This window comes from Mytilus galloprovincialis, chromosome 14 (genome assembly GCF_965363235.1).
Source record: "Mytilus galloprovincialis chromosome 14, xbMytGall1.hap1.1, whole genome shotgun sequence".
In the NCBI taxonomy this organism is placed as follows: domain Eukaryota; kingdom Metazoa; phylum Mollusca; class Bivalvia; order Mytilida; family Mytilidae; genus Mytilus; species Mytilus galloprovincialis.
Genome location: NC_134851.1, coordinates 62,219,715 through 62,239,024, shown reverse-complemented (window position 1 = coordinate 62,239,024; position 19,310 = coordinate 62,219,715). Strand labels below are relative to the sequence as shown.

At 31.8% G+C, this 19,310-nt stretch overlaps 1 protein-coding gene across 1 annotated transcript in view; it reads right to left on the bottom strand.

The window, feature by feature from the left end:
- The window catches only part of LOC143058138 (von Willebrand factor D and EGF domain-containing protein-like), a 46,316-nt gene that overhangs the window by 13,675 nt on the left and 13,331 nt on the right, over positions 1 to 19,310 (bottom strand). The window contains exons 4-18 of the mRNA XM_076231600.1: positions 15,035 to 15,167; positions 14,274 to 14,482; positions 13,527 to 13,600; positions 12,031 to 12,094; positions 10,129 to 10,326; positions 9,628 to 9,806; positions 8,363 to 8,991; positions 7,364 to 7,677; positions 6,537 to 6,671; positions 5,625 to 5,723; positions 3,850 to 3,964; positions 2,781 to 3,043; positions 2,085 to 2,190; positions 1,476 to 1,607; positions 556 to 690 (exon numbers count right to left, since the gene is read on the bottom strand). Of these exons, the coding sequence (XP_076087715.1) occupies positions 556 to 690; positions 1,476 to 1,607; positions 2,085 to 2,190; positions 2,781 to 3,043; positions 3,850 to 3,964; positions 5,625 to 5,723; positions 6,537 to 6,671; positions 7,364 to 7,677; positions 8,363 to 8,991; positions 9,628 to 9,806; positions 10,129 to 10,326; positions 12,031 to 12,094; positions 13,527 to 13,600; positions 14,274 to 14,482; positions 15,035 to 15,167 (2,785 nt within the window). The remainder of the gene's footprint in view (positions 1 to 555; positions 691 to 1,475; positions 1,608 to 2,084; positions 2,191 to 2,780; positions 3,044 to 3,849; positions 3,965 to 5,624; positions 5,724 to 6,536; positions 6,672 to 7,363; positions 7,678 to 8,362; positions 8,992 to 9,627; positions 9,807 to 10,128; positions 10,327 to 12,030; positions 12,095 to 13,526; positions 13,601 to 14,273; positions 14,483 to 15,034; positions 15,168 to 19,310) is intronic.

Here is a 19,310-nt window from a genome sequence, read left to right as displayed (position 1 = left end):
ATTTTTATATTTTGGTCAAAAGATCAAATTAAATATTTTGTAAAAATTTGATGAAAATTAAACCACCTTAAACATTTATATTTATTGTTAACCTATATCCAAGAAATCCATGAAAAAATTGATATATCACAAACACAATTAATCCATAGTATAAAAGCGGTGTGTTTTCTAGGAATCTGCAGTGGTAGTTTCTGGCTGCATTGAAGACCCATGTGTGGCCTTCGTCTAATGTCTGCTCTATGGTCAAGTTGTTGACTCTTTGACACATTGCCCATTTTCATTCTTAATTTTAGTTTATATTAAATCAAAAAAATATTTTATATACAATTAAAAAAGAAAACAGTGTAATCAATTTCCAGAACACATACACCATCCTAATAATTTTATACAGGTTATATCTTTAACTCTTGAAGGATAAATATCATCACTCAAACTAGCCATTTCTATAACATAAAGGGGAGTAACTCTAAAACCTACCATTTCTATAACATAAAGGGGAGTAACTCTAAAACCTACCATTTCTATAACATAAAGGGGAGTAACTCTAAAACCTACCATTTCTATAACACTTTTCACCATTACCATAGTAATATTTTGGACAAGCACCACAGACAAAGCCTTGATAAGGACTGCTCAGGTCTTTACACATTACACCAGGGAAACATGGTTGTGAGGCACAAGTCTTTTTACCTGAAAAGTACAAACATGGTTGTGAGGCACAAGTCTTTCTACCTGAAAAGTACAAACATGGATGTGAAGCACAAGTCTTTCTTCCTGAAAAGTACAAACATGGCTGTGAAGCACAAGTCTTTCTACCTGAAAAGTACAAACATGGCTGTGAAGCAAAAGTCTTTCTACCTGAAAAGTACAAACATGGCTGTGAAGCACAAGTCTTTCTATCTGAAAATATAAAGTATTGTACATTCAGAAATTATTGCAATATTTTTATCGTTGAATATGAAAGTATCAGGTTTGCAATAATAAAACTTGCATATTTTATAATTTCAATGTCATTTTCCTTCCAAAAATTTCTTCAACTGCATTTATTAGATCTTTCATTATTACCTGAGTGATCTCACAGTGATTTGCAATAATAAATGCACACATTAATTTCATAATTTACAGTACTTAATGCTTATCTAAAATATATCTAAATTCTAAAATCGTTTGCTTGTAATTTATACTCCGTAAAACTATTGAAATGTCTTTAATATCATTGAACAATAAAAAGGTTCATATTAAGATAGATATCTAATTGTAATGGTTTATAACTTGAAAACAATATTATTTGTGAAGGACTTTGATACACAATCTATTAATATTCATTCAGTGCATGAATTTTAAAGAGACAAAAAAGAATTGAGCTAATTAGCAACTTAAAACATTCTCTTTTAAAAAACATTACCATCTAAGCAAACACTTTTTAAAAGTTTTATCAACCACTAAAAGCTATCTATCATACTACAAGTACTTACAATTTACTCCATCACCTTGGTAACCATCAAGACAACTACCACAGGTATAAGATTCAGAAGTCTCTGTACAATGGACTCCTGGGAAACATGGATCACTATGGCAACCATTTACTTTAGTCTCACATAATTTCCCTGGAAAAAACAGTATGGTATTATAACTCTGCATAGACATTTCAACTTCACTGAATATTAGATAAGAAGGCAGAAAATTACAAGAGAATTTAAAAAAAAAAATTTTTTATGTTCAGTAGATTATGAAATCAGGGAAAAGACCTATATTTGGCAATTTCTATGTTCAGTCAACAATAATGGGGTAAAATCTCTAATTTGGCATTTTCTATGTTCAGTGGCCCGTGAAAATGGGGTAAAATTTCTAATTTGGCATTTAAATTAGAATGATCATATCATAGGGAATATGTGTATACTAAGTTTCAAGGTAAATGGATTTGAACCTGATGAAAAACAACCTTGACCAAAAACTTTAACCTGAAGAGGGAAAACTAACATACAAACAAACAAATGAACCAAGGGACAGAACCACAGCCCAAAAAACACAATATCGCTAGGTGGGGCATACAAATGATAATAATTTTATTGTTGTGACTTTACCTGTGAAAGATGATGAACAACTACAGTTATAATCTGTTCTATTATTAGTCACAACTTGATTCTCACAAAGTCCACCATTTTGACAGGTACACTGTTTTACAAGTACCTATAATAAATGATTTATACAATTGTATAATTTTCAAAGAGGAAATTCATCATCAAATTCTTTTTATACAATATTTTTTTTCAGTATTTGATTGCATGTTGTATAGCAGTTGAATTCAATTTTTGTAGTAAGGATCTTTTCCGTAATTCTTTTAAATCCATGAAATATTAGATTAAAAATATTTTTAATTCATTATTATTTGTGGGATAACATTTTTGTCATGGTTTTCAAGGCTAAAGGTAAAACACAAAGTACTAATTTTGTATACTGTAAATACAGAAATTATTGCAATGTGTTTATTATTGCAATGTGTTTATTATTGCAATGTGTTTATTATTGCGACAGGGTTGTAATCGCAATAATTTAAACTGAATTAAACAGGATTTTTGACAATATCCCAAATACTAATATCGCATTTTTGTCTAAAATGACAAAATCTCAATAATAAATGCATGCTATAATTTCTGAATTTACAGAATGCTTGTATGCAAACTATGGCAATTCCACGGAACAAAATTATTCATGAAAATACAATTCTTTCTCAATCTCTTTCATTAGAGGTTTTAATCGACTTTCTTAAGAATACTCACTGTTAATACAAAAGTACTAGATGCTCCACAGCTGTCGGTAACATTTATCACAAAATTATATCGTCCATCCCTCTTGGTTGGTTCTGATAACTGGACATTCCAAGTGAATTCTCCTGAAGTAGAAACCATAGCACCCTCGTCATTACTACCATAGTAGATATCCATGTTCTCTGGATCTCTGGCTGTGATAGTAGTCTTTACTGTGTCCCCATTAATGACTGAAATAGTGGACTGGTTCCGATCCACCGTTGGAGGAAAATTGTCTGAAAATATAATCAACATAAATGTAGCCAAGAAAAGTGCTGTTCCTTAGTTTTTGTGTGTTTTTTGTTGTTGCTGTGGATGCACTGATTTTGAGTTTTTCTTATATAACTTGTAAAAACATCCAAAGAACTAGTTTTGTGTGTAATAAAGGTGAATTTAAATTGTAGAATTTGATTCCATTAGGTTTTATTCAATACTGAATTAATAGAAAATTTTCCCTCAGATAAAATTCAGCAAAATCAAATAATGTGCACATGGATTATGTTGTCATTTCTATGCATAAAATTCTAGAGATAGGTTTAAATTCACACATTTACAACTTGCTCAATCTTTAGTTTTCAATGTTGTGTTTTGTGTACTGTTGGTTGTCATTCTGTCTTTTTCTTTTTTGCAATGATGTTGTAAGTTTGTTTTTTAACTAATAAATCTAAATGACCATTTGGTATAATTTGCCTCTCTTTACAGCAGAATTCATTGATTGTGCAGGTAAAGGATATATCTTTGGTTAGCTTGTTTGCTAGCTGAACTGTGAAGTCATTATTAGGTTAAGTAAACAACCCTCCTTTAAGAGTAGACTAGTCCAACAGATAACCAATATATGGTATGTAGGACTAGACTAGCTACTTTGAAAGGAGTGTAGTATAGCTAACCTAATAATGACTTCACGGTTCAGCTCACAAGCAAGCTAACAAAAGATTCTACCTTTATCTTCATACTCAATGCATTCTGCTGTAACAACAACTGCCTGGGTCAACACTTTTCTGCCAAAATGTATACATAAATGCTCAATAATGTCCAACTTTACCTGTTCTAGAAGACCATGTGTTTTTACTGTTGCTTGCCAGACACTGTAGACAGTTATTCCTTGGACTGGTATCTTTATCTCTGTAACATCTTCTGTCTATGAAACAGGTACCAGTCTACAATTATAAATTCATATCATTTCTATTTTCATTTAATAGAACAAAATGAAGATAATTATAATGACCAAAAGGAAAGAATAAAAATAATGTACACTTAAAACAATTGCATTTATTTACTTTCTAGAACATTTGCTATATAAAATTATTTTCCAGCTTTTAATATCCTTGAAAGTGTTAACACCTAATGGTCCGAGTACACAGTAATCGTCCTTTGATTTTCATTGTCAACAAATATCGTCCCTAGTGTGGACAGTGTGTTACTTGCCAATTTTTTTTTTACCCCTTCCAAATCTATTTGTTCATGTTCTATGCCTCAAATAGCAAGTATGGGGATCAAATTACATTGTTAAAAAATTTGAGTCATGAATTTGAAAGTGAAGTAGTGATTTGGTCCAGCTAAAAAAAGGTAAAAAATTAGCATTTTGGAAGCTGGCAAAAGATTTCAGTACCCCCTTAACATAAAATTGTCCATATTTTGAGTTCGAGCTGATGACATTTTCTATAATTTTGATATAATTTGTCCCAAAAGTACGTAGTACAACACACTGTAAAAATATTATTGAGAAAGCGCAGGTGAGATTTTTTAAATTTTCATTTTTTGTATTACAGAAATGCACTACAAAATAACTGTGGTCTCAGACCTAATGGTACTTTACAAAACTATCATGTCAGATAAGATTTGTTTCCCTTGAACATTTTTTTTTATTTATTACAATGTTCTTCTGAGTGTTCATAACTTATCTGAACAACTGTCAATATATTGACCAAACATAAAGTCATTATCTATTCAGCAGTATTTGAGAAATGAATTTTGTGACAGAAATATTTGTCAAAAGAACAGACGGACAGAATGGCTGATGGAGAAACAAACTAATGGAAGGTCAAGGTGAATGTAACATAGCCCTGACTCCTATAAAACAGTGAGATTATAAATATCTTACATCTATATTGAGGAGAAATCCTTCATTATAAATGTCTAAAAAGTGTTTGCTTAATCTTAAAGAAAAAGAAAAAAAAAACTATTTAAGGTGGTACCTAACACTACAGGGAGATAACTCTGTAAAATCAGCTAAATGTTTTAATTACATTGTGTGGTTAAGGGCATATTGAGCTTCCCAATGATCAAAATTAGTGTTTGACAATCTGCTATATAACCAGTGTAATTTTCTGATGAAATGGTTGGTTCAAATTTTTTTTAAATTTTCATATTTTTGTCAAAGGGTCAAAGAAAATATTTTGTCAAAATTTTATGAAATTATATTAAACGAGCCAACTTAATTTTAGTGAAGGTGTTGGGTACCACCTTAACATAATCAAACTGGGGAATGTCAGCACTCAGTTTTGCGCCTCACCAAGAAATCAGTTTCTCAGTTTGATACATAATTTGCCTACTACCGTCTAGCCGGTTATTTTGGCAGATGTAAAATTTCACGATTTTCATTGAATAAGGTATACGAAATATTTTGGCAGATTCAAAACTTTTATCAATAACTTTGCATGTGTACTTTAAAATTGGCGGAATTTATATTGTCAGTTTTGATATATCCAGGAAACTAAGCGAAAATTTAAACCCTCGGAAATAACCCACAATACAGTATCTTATCTATTATTTGTGTAAAAAGATTGTACTGTGATTTCTGTATAACACTATACTCACTCTCAGCGTACAACCTCCGTAGATATCACACATCTGACAAAGACTGTCAAGAACAGCAACTATCTGTGTACTCAAAACCATATCATCACCTTTTGGTATCTTAAATTAGAAATATAAAATATCATCAAAGTATATGCAGCTGTTTTTATGTAGTTTCATACAGGTAAACATATTTGGGTTTTCTCCCTTTAGATAAATTTTACCCCATTAAACAAAGTAAAGTTTTTCAGTTAGTGTTAAGGTATGTACATGTAATACTTAACATGCACCTATAGTTGTTAATTTCCGTGTCATTTGGTCTCTTGTGAAGAGTTGTCTCATTGGCAATCATACCACATCTTCTCTTTTATATGTATATGCTGTAAATGCAGAAACTATTGTGATATTTTTAGTAATGCGAATAATATGACTAGTAATGTAATAATAAAATTATTCTGGTGCATATATCTTGAAACCTCAAATAAATAAAAAAAAATGTATTTTTCTTCATTCTTTAAAAATCAAATTAATAATTTCTGAATTTATAGTATATATATTTAAAACTAACATGATGTATGATACAGCTCTGACAACAGCACTTTGTTTTATTAAAACAGTTTAATTTTGGATGTAACACTTCTTCTGATTAGCTGTAGATTTCTTGTCTATCAGCTCATAGACATAATTTTGTCATGTGACCACTTTTTTTTCATGGCCATGATATACTCCTTAAAAATAGAATTTAGAATTAAATCAAAAGGAATGTTATATTTATTCTGTCTATTTGAAATTACCTAAAAAATGTGATTGATGCACACTTTTAAATAAACTGGTTATTCATTCAGTCAGGTGCTAAATATTTTTGATGTTATTTTTTCGGACAGAAAAAATATTACAGTCATTCTTTAATTCTTCAAACAATTTTAATTTTACCTGAACTCTGTACACGTTGACGAAGTCATCACTTCTGGTAACTATTGGTAACATACATTCTACTGTTGTGCTGTCTACATAACGTAGTAAAGTTGTATAAACAACACCAACTGGTTCCCAGCCATATTGTGTGAACTGGAATATTAAAAGATCATATAATAATTCTATCTTATAAAACATTTTAAAATGCATACAATTTAAGCATACATGAAAAAATAGCAATAATTCTGCATTCAACTACATCATGTACATGTGTCTTTATTTCTATCTAATAACAAGTTTTTACAAATAGCATCACTAACTACTGGAAATTTAGAAATTGTTGCTATATTTTTATTATTGCCAAAAATGCAACAGGGTTATAATTGCAATAATTTAAACTCATATTTTGAAATGGTTAATATGCATTGAACAGGATTTTTCTCAAAATCACAAAAATTAAAATCAAATGTTTGTCTAAAATGACAAACTTGCAATAATAAATGCATGCAATAACTTGTGAGTTTACAGTAATTGAAAAGGAATTTGACAACAGAAGTTTAGTTTCAAGTTGTATTGCCTACAACACGTTAACTAGATAAGTCAATCTCATTATTCTTGTTGAATAGTTTTCTGGATTGGTTTTTAACATCCAGTGGCAAACATTAAATGCATTTCACGATTTAAAATCCTCACTTGTACTAGACCTACATGCTGAAGAGTTTTTTAATGTGCAATTTCCCAAACTCAAACATACCTATGTTACTTTTTTTTTGTGACTATTTTTACCAGATATAGCATTAAGGCTTATTGTGGTGACCTGACTCAATAATGTTACTATCAAATACCTGCATAAGCGTCACATTACATTTTGTTACAAATTCACCTGACCGTAACAAATCAACATGAACAGTACTACAATGTGAAGATCGTGTATCACACGTAACCATGGAGACAGGAACTTCAGTTGTTGTTGTCATTTCTGTTGTTGTTGTTGAAGTGGTTGTTGAAGGAGTTGTTGTCATGGTTACAGTAGGAGGAGCTGTTGTTGTTGTGGTTACAGTTGTTGTAGTTGTTGGTGCTAATGTTGTGCTGGTAGTTGTAGAGGTTGTTGTGCTGGAGGTCGTTGGCATGGTAGTTGAACTTGTGGTTGTTGTGACTTCTGTGTTAGGAATTTTCACAACAAAATATTATTTAATAATGGCAAGTGATAAAATTGAGAATGGAAATGGGGAATGTGTCAAAGAGACAACAACCTGACCATAGAGCAAAAAACAGCCGAAGGCCACCAATGGGTCTTCAATGTGCACAGCAAGAAACTCCCGCACCTGGAGGAGTCCTTCAGCTGTTGAGTTTATTTCCATCTTATGAGTTTCAATGTCTCTTTTGTATCTTACCCCGATCTTTTTCAATAAGTTAGATAAGATAAGCATCATATGTTCTAATCAAGAAGTACTTCATTAAAATAGATGTGGAACTGAAGAAAGGACTTCTTAAATCCTCACAAAAACCAACACAAAATCTTAAGTAAATTTGCTAAAGTTTATAAAAGTCAGTTTAATTACTGTTACTTTTTGCTTACCTAGCTCTGAAACATGTTACTATTAGGTCAAATGCAATTTACTAGTAAAAGTTAGTTTTACATGCTAATCTTAAAATACAATTCATATACATGTATCATAAAATTAATTATCCATGTTTGAACTAGACAATTATCTTAATTTCAATACTTGAAGCTAAATTTAAAAGATGAATAAATATTAAAATGGACAATTTACCATTTTTAAAATACTTGATGCTAAACATTACTAAATCTAAAAGATGAATTATTATAAAAAAAACTTTACCTGTTTTGGTGAGACATTCAATACCAGAGAATCCTTGGTAACAAAAACAGCCATTTTCTATACAAATGCCATTACCATAGCAACCTTCAGGACAAAGAATTGCTTGACTAATGTCCTCAATATTCACATCAGCAAGTTCTCCCAAATCAGTTGAATTTGATCTTTTATTCAATTGTGTTTCACATAAATTTTCTAACAGACGTAAAACCTCGGGCATCCATGTTGAATTTTGATATGAGGTTGCCAGGGCAACACAGATATTCATCACTGTGTCAATATCAATTCTTATTTTATTTAAGCAAGTTTTGGCAATCCCTGACGTCATAAACATATTTTTACAGCTGTCGTTAGCAAGCTGCCCATCCTTAACAGGCTGTTTAGTTTCAATTTCTTCATCATCAAAATCTCCTTCAAACATGTAATCTGGTATTTGATTGGTTCCTTGAGTTTTGTTTATCCAATAGAATGTGGTCTCTTTGAGATGAAATAGAAACTGTGGTTTTGCAGCAGATGATTTTGGGCAGGAAGTCTCATATGATGACAGGGAACAGTCACATTCTGGCATCTGAGGGGTCAAGGTCATCAATAAGAGTTCATAATTCTCAAACAAACTAAGACCTGGAAGTAACCTTACAAAAAAAATAAGATCTTCAGTTGTTTCTACTGTAAAAACCATTAATACTAATATCAACTTGTTCTAAAGAAGAACAATTTCATAAATTCTGTCATAATGCATAACTGCAGCATGCTTGTAATACAGAAATGCCACAAATACAAATTTTCAATTGTTTTGTTTGATCTGTTAAGTATTGAGAGCCCATGAGCTCCTCAATATAGACCAACATACATTCAATGCAAATACAAAGGTGATTTGATAGCTAGTTATACAAATATCCAAAATATCTGACAATGTATTGCAGACAGAGCCAATTGTTTTCTGCAGGATAGGCTCATTACTATCTATTCTGTAAACCCCTTCAAGACCCTTATACATGTATATAACATATTAGGAATGGCAGACAGAGCCAATTGTTTTCTGCAGTATAGGCTCATTACTATCTATTCTGTAAACCCCTTCTAGACCCTTTTACATGTATATAACATATTAGGAACGGCAGACAGAGCCAATTGTTTTCTGCAGTATAGGCTCATTACTATCTATTCTGTAAACCCCTTCTAGACTATTATACATGTATATAACATATTAGGAATGGCAGACGTACAATGATGGCAACACCTTATATTGATCTGACTCTGTAACTTACCTCCAATCAACAAGAGGCTGACTTGTTTGTACATTGTTACTATGGTACCATGTATTATTACCAATCTGACCACACAATCCATCCATCCTGTCTGTAAAATATCCTGATGACTGTACAGTCAAGGTCATACTTTGGTGTCGAAGGTCAATTCGTACCTGAGCTTTATTGTCCAAAACAATCTGTTGAGAAAATTTGCTTAAAAATACTATTTTGATAAATAAGATTTTAATTTTTAAACTTTTTTCTGCAAATTTTAGTCCTACAAGTCTATATTTTGCAAAACATCCTGAATGTTTATTTTAGTAACATTGTTTTTGGTGTTTGCTGTTTTTTATAAGATTTCTAGATATTTTAGTTGATTGCTAGATAGATTTTTGGTGTTTCATACCGTTTTTAGCATTATTGGCTTTAATGCTGTGGTCAATTTAACTTGTTGGAGGAAAAATGTGTTCCCAGATAGCCACTGACTATTCAGACTTTTTAAATTCAATTCAAACTTACATATATCAATTTCCCATGTCGCCCTTCAAATATCTTCATATTAGCCCTCATGGCAGGGCGATACTGTATAAATATGTCCCCTTCCTTATTAGTTGACCTACATCTGTCAATGATAAGTCTCGTCTCCTTGTAGTAGATGGCAGCACCACACACACAGAGTAAATTTTCATCTGGGCAGCTGGTCACTCGTATCTGGATCTGTTTTTTGAAACAAGAATATATATATATAAAAAAAAAGATGTGGTATGATTGCCAATGAGACAACTCTCCACAAGAGACCAAATGACACAGAAATTAACAACTATAGGTCACCGTACAGCCTTTAACAATGCACAAAGCCCAAACCGCATAGTCAGCTATGTACATTTTGCAACAAGACATTTACTGTAAATTCAGAAATTATTGCAATGTTTTTATTATTAAGAAAAATGTGACAGGGTTATAATCACAACTGTTTACATGTATCTGAATCTGTTACAGACGAAAACAAAGATTTGTTTTGATTAACTTGTGTGAAATGCATATACTCCAAAAAACTAAAAAAAATGCATTTGTGTTTAACCCATCAGAAAATGAAAACATTCCTCAAGGAAATTATGGCCAAATAAACAATTAAACTTCACAAATTTCTACATCTTTCTTATGGTATCTATTTTATGAAAATCGCTCTTAAAAAAACTTTGGTGAAAAAAATGAAATATATAATTTTTAATTGAAATGATAAAACTTTTTTTTGAGTGGGAACTCACTTTTGTCCAATCACTGAAATGTTCAAAGCAATACATGTCAAAAGTTGAGAACTTAAAACACAATCTATTCTTTGGTGGTGGAAACCAGAACTTCTTTTATATTAGAAACAATCAAATATCTTCTAATTTCTGTCTACAAAGTAAGTGCATACTGGGGATCTGTTTCATTTTCATGGAAGGTTAATGGGTTACATGTTTTGACCAAGGTCTGCATTTACATTCAAAGTAAATAAGTTTATTGTTCACCCATACTCATGAAATCCATGAAAATTTGTATCCCACAAAACAATTAAATACACAGCAGGTAGAAACATTATTCCTAAAAAGAAAAATATTTCTACATTGTTTGTGATAAAACTGGATGGCATTGTTTTGTTCAAAACACAAAATATTTTTTCAGATGTATATAAATGATACACATAAATATATATAAAAATTAAACAATTTCATGATTTTTTGTTTTACAGTATAACCTGCCTATTCCGAAACCTGATTTTTCCAAAATCCTGCTTTAACCGACAAATTTCCATGGTCCGAAAATATGCCTATCCTAGTTTGTTGAAAAAAACTGAGTATTCTGACACCCTGCTTAATAAGACATATTTTCGGGTCCTAGTGTGTCGGATAACACAGGTAACACTGTAGACGAAATACTAAAAAAATATAATGTGTCCCAAGTACAGGGATGCCCCACTCGCACTATCATTTTCTATGTTCAGTGGACCGTGAAATTGGGGTCGAAACTCTTATTTGGCATTAAAATTAGAAAGATCATATCATAAGGAACATGTGCACTAAGTTTCATGTTGATTGGACTTCATCTCCATCAAAAACTACCTAGTCCAAAAACTTTAACCTGAAGCGGGACGGACGTACGGACGAGTTCGACTGACAGACGCACAGACCAGAAAACATAATGCACATAAATGGGGCATAAAAATTAAACAATTCAATGACTTTTTGTTTTACAGTGTAACCTGCCTAATACGAAACTTGAGTATTCCAAAATCCTGCTTTAATTTTTATGGTCAGAAAATATGCCTGTCTGTATTCTAACACCCTGCTTAATACAACATGTTTTTCTGGTCCTGCAGTGTGTCAGATTTGACACAGGTTACTCTGTAGACGAAATACTTAAAAAATATAATTTTACCTCAAACTCATTATTTCTGCTCTTCAGAAGGATGTATGTTCCTCTTCTAGATAACTTAGACATACTGTAAATATAAAGAAAGATCAAAATGATACAGTATCATGGATATCCACTTCTATTACATAAGGCTATTTCAAACTTTCTACCAAAATAAAGAGTTAAAATCAAAATCAGATATGTGTCTTTCTATGTTGTTATGTTACAGGTAAGCAGTGGCGGATCCAGACATTTTCATAGGGGGGGCATATATCAGTGATGCCCTATATAATGTTTCCCACAAAAGGGGGGTGGGGTGCAGGCCCCCATGGACCTGCCTATGGGTAAAGGTTGGTACCTATTAAAATGTTTAAACTCCCTGCATTTTATTGCAAATTATTAAGTTAGGAACCTGATGTTCAGTGGTTGAAGACTGTACTTTTACCTATAATTGATAACTTTTATAAATTGTGACTTGGTTCGATGGAGAGTTGTCTCATTGGCACTCATACCACATCTTCTTATATATAAGTACCACTAATCAGGGGTTGAAGTCATAAAACTTTGCTCAGTGCTCGGAGCACAAAAATCATGCTCGAAACATGAAATCAAGCATTTTGATTGGTTGATTCTCGAGTCTGAGTACAAAAATTGTGCTCGAAAGTTTTATGACCGCAAGGCCAGGATTAAAAAGGGGGAGAGTTTCAGTCTGAAAACACTGAGAGTGCACCAATACTAAGGAGCTTGTTTTGTTTTAAAGTAAAAGTGTTTTGTCAATCAAGAAATTGAGTGTTCATGATGATAAATAACTAGAATAAAACTTTAAGGCAGTTCAAATCTTGACAAAATTTATGTTAAATACAAACATTGAAGACGGAACATGTACCATCTGTTTTGAATGGGTTGTTTGATTTCCATCTCAATAACTTTGTAGCTTTAATATGAGGCAGGCATTACCTGTGAATGGGGACGAAGTTTGTTTAAATTATTTTTTTTGTAACTTAAATATTTGTTAAAAAAAGAAACGGAAATACCGTAACGTTTCCGATTTTGTTTCTGTTGTTAGGGATTTTACTTGTGACGTTATTTAAGTTATGACGTCATGTTCAATGTAAACAAAGAAACTCAATGCATCAGGTAACGTTTATTCATACCAAAGACAAATGATTAAAAATGAAATATTGGTATTGTGTTCCTTGAGTTCCTATATTTTACTAGACTAATCAAAGTCTCACGACAACAAGACCGGAAGAAGGAAGTAGAGTTATGTGTTCTGCGCAGATCCGGAAATTAAAAAAAACGACAAAAAAAAAATTGAACGATTTTGAGTTCATTAGTACAATGAAAAATTAGGGAAATTTTCCCGATTTTTTTTTTTTTTTTTTTTTTTTTATTGAATTTTCTACTGTAATAGGGGACTTCGTCCCCATAATATTTTCTATTCATTCATATGCATAAATTTTGATCATAAAAAAATCATGTATTATATAAAACAAATATTTGAGTTTGTGTTTACTTACTTGTTCTGAAATGACAAAATAAATACCCCAGCAGTCATGTAACAGGAAGCTGATGGCAAATCTATCACTTTTATCTACAAATAAAGCAACAAACTGTCATAACCTTACTCAAGAAAAGCCTTCTGTTTTGACACCTAGACCCTTTAAAACGTATGACAGAGACATAAACACATTAATACAAATACATGTATATACAAGACTAAATAATATTTATAAGTAATGAATTTTCTTATATCTAACTTAGGTCAAGTCCACTTGTATTTTTGTCCATCTGATGAGTTAAGCCTTTTTCAACTGATTTATATACAGGTCGTTCTTATGTTGTACTGTTATACCATTGTCCCAGGTTAGGGAGAGGGTTGGGATCCCACTAACATTGTTTAATCCCGCCACATTATGTATGTATATGCCAGTCTTAAGTCAGGAGCCTGTAATTCAGTGCTTGTCGTTTGTTTATGTGTTACATATTTGTTTTTTGTTCATTTTTTTAACATACATAAAGTCATTAGTTTTCTCGTTTGAATTGTTTTACATTGTCATTTCGAGGCCTTTTATAGCTGACTAAGCGGTATGGGCTTTGCTCATTGTTGAAGACCTTAAGGTGACCTATAGTTGTTAATTTCTGTGTCATTTATGTCTCTTGTGGTGAGTTGTCCCATTGGCAATCATATCACATCTTCTTTTTTTTATAAAAATATATATAGTTCAAATGTCATATTGCCTCAAAAAACTTTGACACTGGTATACCTTTGCCTGTACAGTGTCTTGATTCCACATAACCTGTTCATCCACATACAGATAGCCAGAAATATGAATGTCCTTGACATTTAAAGTGTAAAGGTTAGGGGTCATTGCAACCTTGACCTGTTGTGTGATGCATCCAATACCTTGACATCTGTCATTAGGTCGGAAATCTAGGAGACAACGGGATAGTAAAACATTGGACAGTGTGTTCCCTGGAATTACAAAAAGAATAGCGAACAGTTTAATTATTCATGGAACTTTTTGAATTACAAATGCAAAAATAACACAATATGATAAGTTGTCTATACTGGTGGTGTGGGGCCGTCTTTAACTTGTAGTGAGGTCAGAGCTTTTTTGGCTCCCTGTTGAAGTCTTACTGTTACTGTTAGATGAAGAACAGTAATAAGAACGTTATTCCTTTGCTTTTTGAGTTTTTTTTTTGTGAATGTCATAGATGGATATGCCGCCTTATCCTTTGTTTTTCTATTATACTCAAAATATATATTTATGTGCGGGTCGTGTATGAGTTTTGAAATATGTTATGTATTCTATTGTGTTTTCACAATAGTTGTATCCAGTTTTGGCAGGCAGTATATTAAGAAAGTTTGCACAAGATTAAATTATCGAAGTTTGTTGTACGTATGCATATTGGAGTATAATTTTAATAAAGAATTCTGTTTTTTTTAATGTTTTGAAGTTGTATATAAAGAATAAATATGTATTTGTAAGTTATTATGATTCAAATGGACAAAAGAGATCCTAACCTTTTGGATATTTGACTGTTAGAACCATGTCTAGCTTACACTTCTCTGTTTCACATGTTAATGGAACTGTTGACACAAATGTTAATGTCTCTGGCTGTCCATTCTCTTGTAAAACTATATTCGTCTCCATCACCTATTAATATAAAAAAAGTCTTTATAATTAATTGTCAGATCAGATGCTCCGCAGGGCGCAGCTTTATACAACCGCAGAGGTCGAACCCTGAACAGTTGGGGCAAGTATGGACAAAACATTTAAGCTTGATACAGCTCTGAATTTGGATTGTGATTAAATAGATGACACAACATAGGTTTCTGACACAGAATGAATGTGGTGTAAGAACTTAAACTTAAAAACTAAAAAAATTTAAATTAGACATTTACCTTTTATGGTCCAATATCCAAAATCTAAATACATGGTTATAGATTCAGCATATCATAGAACCCCAAGAATTCAATTTTTGATGAAATCAAATAATGTTCAATTTTAGACCCTTTAGACCTCAATGTGGACCAATTTGATAACCAGGCCAAAATATTAAAAATCTAAATCTAAATACATGGTTAGATTCAGCATACTGAAGAACCCCATATATTCAATTTTTGACCCTTTGGACCTTAATGTAGACCAATTTGAAAATGGGACAATACTGTGCAATTGAAAATTTCTTGCTATTGCGCAAAACTGTGCAATTGAAAATTTCTTGCTATTGCGCAATACTGTGCGATTGAAGATTTCATGCTATTGCACAATACTGTGCAATTGAAGATTTCTTGCTATTGCACAATACTGTGCAATTGAAGGTTTCTTGCTATTACTGAATACTGTGCAATTGAAAATTTCTTGCTATTGCATAATACTTAATATAATAATTTTGGACCCCGATTTGGACCAACTTGAAAACTGGGCCCATAATAAAAAATCTAAGTACATGTTTAGATTCAGCATATCAAAGAACCCCAAGAATTCAATTTTTGTTAAAATCAAGCTAAGTTTAATTTTGGACTCTTTGCACCTTAATGTAGACCAATTTGAAAACAGGACCAAAAATTAAGAATCTGAATACACGGTTAGATTTTGCATATCAAAGAACCCCAATAATTCATTTTTTGATGAAATCAAACTAAGTTTAATTTTGGACCCTTTTGGACCCTAATTCATTGGGACCAAAACTCCCGAAATCAATCACAACCTTTCTTTTGTGGTCATAAACCTTGTGTTAAAATTTCATAGATTTCTATTAACTTATACTAAAGTTATTGTGCAAAAACCAAGAAAAATACTTATTTTGGGACCTGTTTTTGGCCCTTAATTCCTAAACTGTTGGGACCAAAACTCCCAAAACAATCCCAACCTTCCTTTCATGGTCATAAACCTTGTGTTTACATTTCATAGATTTCTATTTACTAAAGTGAGATTGCGAAAACCAAATGTCTTCGGACGACGACGACGACGACAACGCCAACGTGATACCAATATACGACCAAAACATTTTCATTTTTGCTGTCCTATAATAAGTGTATTACTAAAAAAAAATTAAAAATTAGGGAGCTGATCCAGGGGGGGGGTCCCAACTACGGATAAAACAAGGGTTCCAACCATATATCCCTATTCAAATGTATTCATCTAACAAAAAGGGGGTGGTGTTCCAACAATTTACTCTATTCAAATCTCTAAGGCAAAGTTGATGCAATAAGCTGTTTTATAACCCTTGTTTAAATGTAGCTCTTTATGTCTAATGTATTAAGATGTCAAATTAATTGTTGTGCTTTTGTCTCATTGTTTTTTTCACATGTACCTACACCTCATTTATTTCCTGTAAATTGAGAAATCATTGCAGTTAATAACAAATTGAGTCATAAATATATATCTATATATCTTGGGTGTTCCAAATTTTATTAATTACCTTTAGTAGTTGTAACTTTATCATATGGTACAAAAATCATTCCAAAAAATCAAAGGTGACTTTAAAAATGTAGACATGATTGAAAAAGCTCCAAATTATCTCCCTTTGGTGTAAAAATGCCATTTTTTGGCATTTAAATTGAAATATCTTTTTTAACTCATCGGTGACCTATATTTTTTATTGTTGTTTTCAAAGAAGCTGTACATTGTATGCTTCTTTCGAAGGCAGATTGTAAGCGTAAATGAACGGTGACCCCATTTTTGATTTCGTCTTTCTATTAAGATTAAAGTTCATTTATAGAAAAATATAGGGAAATCCTATATTAAATTTAAACAAGAGGCTCTCAAGAGCCTGAATCGCTCACCTTCAATTTTTTTGTTTAAATCATCAGCCAAGGCTCTGTGTTGAAGGCCGTACTTTAACCTATAATGGTTTACTTTTTGAATTGTTATTTGTATGGAGAGTTGTCTCATTGGCACTCACACCACATCTTCCTATATCTATCAATGATTATTTTTGCTTTTCAGTGTGTGCTAAAATATGCCATTCAAACATTCTTTGTATCTGTCATATTTTCTTCACAGGCAAAAATAATGCATTTTACCCCTAGCAACATTGGCTATTTTTCTTGAAGTAAAAGGAAATGAAAGAACATTTAAAATTAATAATAATTAGAGTTATCTCTCTTTGCATATTTAAAGTCAGTGTGTAGAAACCAAAAAAATAACTAAATCTATATAAATTAAGTTAATTATCTCCCTTCAAATATTTCAGACCAAGAATATCTTCCTTTATGCACATTCTCTGGTCATGTACTGGATCTGTGTAAAGTTTAATTAATATTGGTAGTCATTTAGGAGGAGTTGTGCCTATCTCCCTTGAAAAAAATCTTACCAGAAATATCTTCCTTCATGCACATCCTCAGGTTGTGTACTACAACTGTGTGAAGTTTCATTAATATTGGTCCATCCATTAAGGAGTTGCGTTTATGAGACATATGGACAGACAGACGGACGGACAGGGTGATTCCTATATACTTCCCCAAAACTTTGTTTTTTTGGGGGGTATAAAAAACACAAATTAATACAAGTTACCCTAAGGATTGTTAAGTTTTAAGTTAAAGTGAAATTGGACACCAGGCGCTGTTAATTATGTGTATTGGTATATATACCATATGTTCATGAAATTGGTTCAGTAGTTTAAGAGAAAAAGATTTTTTTAAGTTAGCAAACGATGAAAAATTGTGTAAAATTATCATTAAAGGGCAATTACTCCTTAAGGCGTCAACTGGCATTTTAGTCATTAAACTTATTTGTAGATCTGACTTTGATAAACATTTTTGTTGTTTACAGTATATCTCTATCTATAATAATATTCAAGATAATAACCAAAAACTGCAAAATTTGCTTAAAATTACCAATTAAGTGGCAACGACCCCACAATGAGTATCGATTTGTCTGAAAATTTCAGGGCTGATAGATCTTGACCTAATAAACACTTAAACTCCTCAACATATTTGCTCTAAATGCTTTAGTTTTTGAAATACAAGCCAAAAACTGCATTTCAACCTATGTTCTATTTTTAGCCATGGCGGCCATGTTTTTTACAAGATACCCTTAGAATCATTTAGCATAAGTTTACCTGCAATTGGTTCAGTACTTTCAGAGAAGAAGATTTTTGAAAGTTAACAAATATGCTGAACAAATTGTTTAAATTGTCTTAAAAGGCCAATAACTCCTTAAGGGGTCAATTTACAATTTTGGTCATTATATCTTATTTGCAGATCTTACTTAGCTGAAAATTTTTCTTATTTAAACTTTCTTTCTATCTACTATAATTTTAAAGATAATAATTCAAAACCTGTAAAATTTCCTAAAAAAATAACTATATCTGACATTTACCCAACAATAGGTGTTGTTCAATTAGCCTGAAAATTACATAGCAGATAGATCTTGACCTTTTCATCACTTTGACTCCCTGTCACTTTTGCTCTTACTGATTTAGTTTTTGAGATATAAGCCAAAAACTGCATTTGACCCCTATGTTCTATTTTTAGCAATGGCGACCATGTTTGTTGATAGATCAAAACTTCGGATATAATTTATAAACTAGATACTCTAAGGAACATTCAGTTAAAGTTTGGAAGTATTTGGCCTAGTTGTTTCAGAGGAGAAGATTCTTGAAAAACTGCATTTTACCCTGTGTTCTATTTTTAGCCATGACGGCCATGTTTTTTGACGAAATAGAAAATAAAACACAAACTTTATTTTATACACCCTACTGATCATTTAGTTGAAGTTTGGTTGAATTTGGTTGAGTAGTTTTAGAGGAGAAGATTTTTTAAAGTTAGCAAATATGATGAACAAATTGTG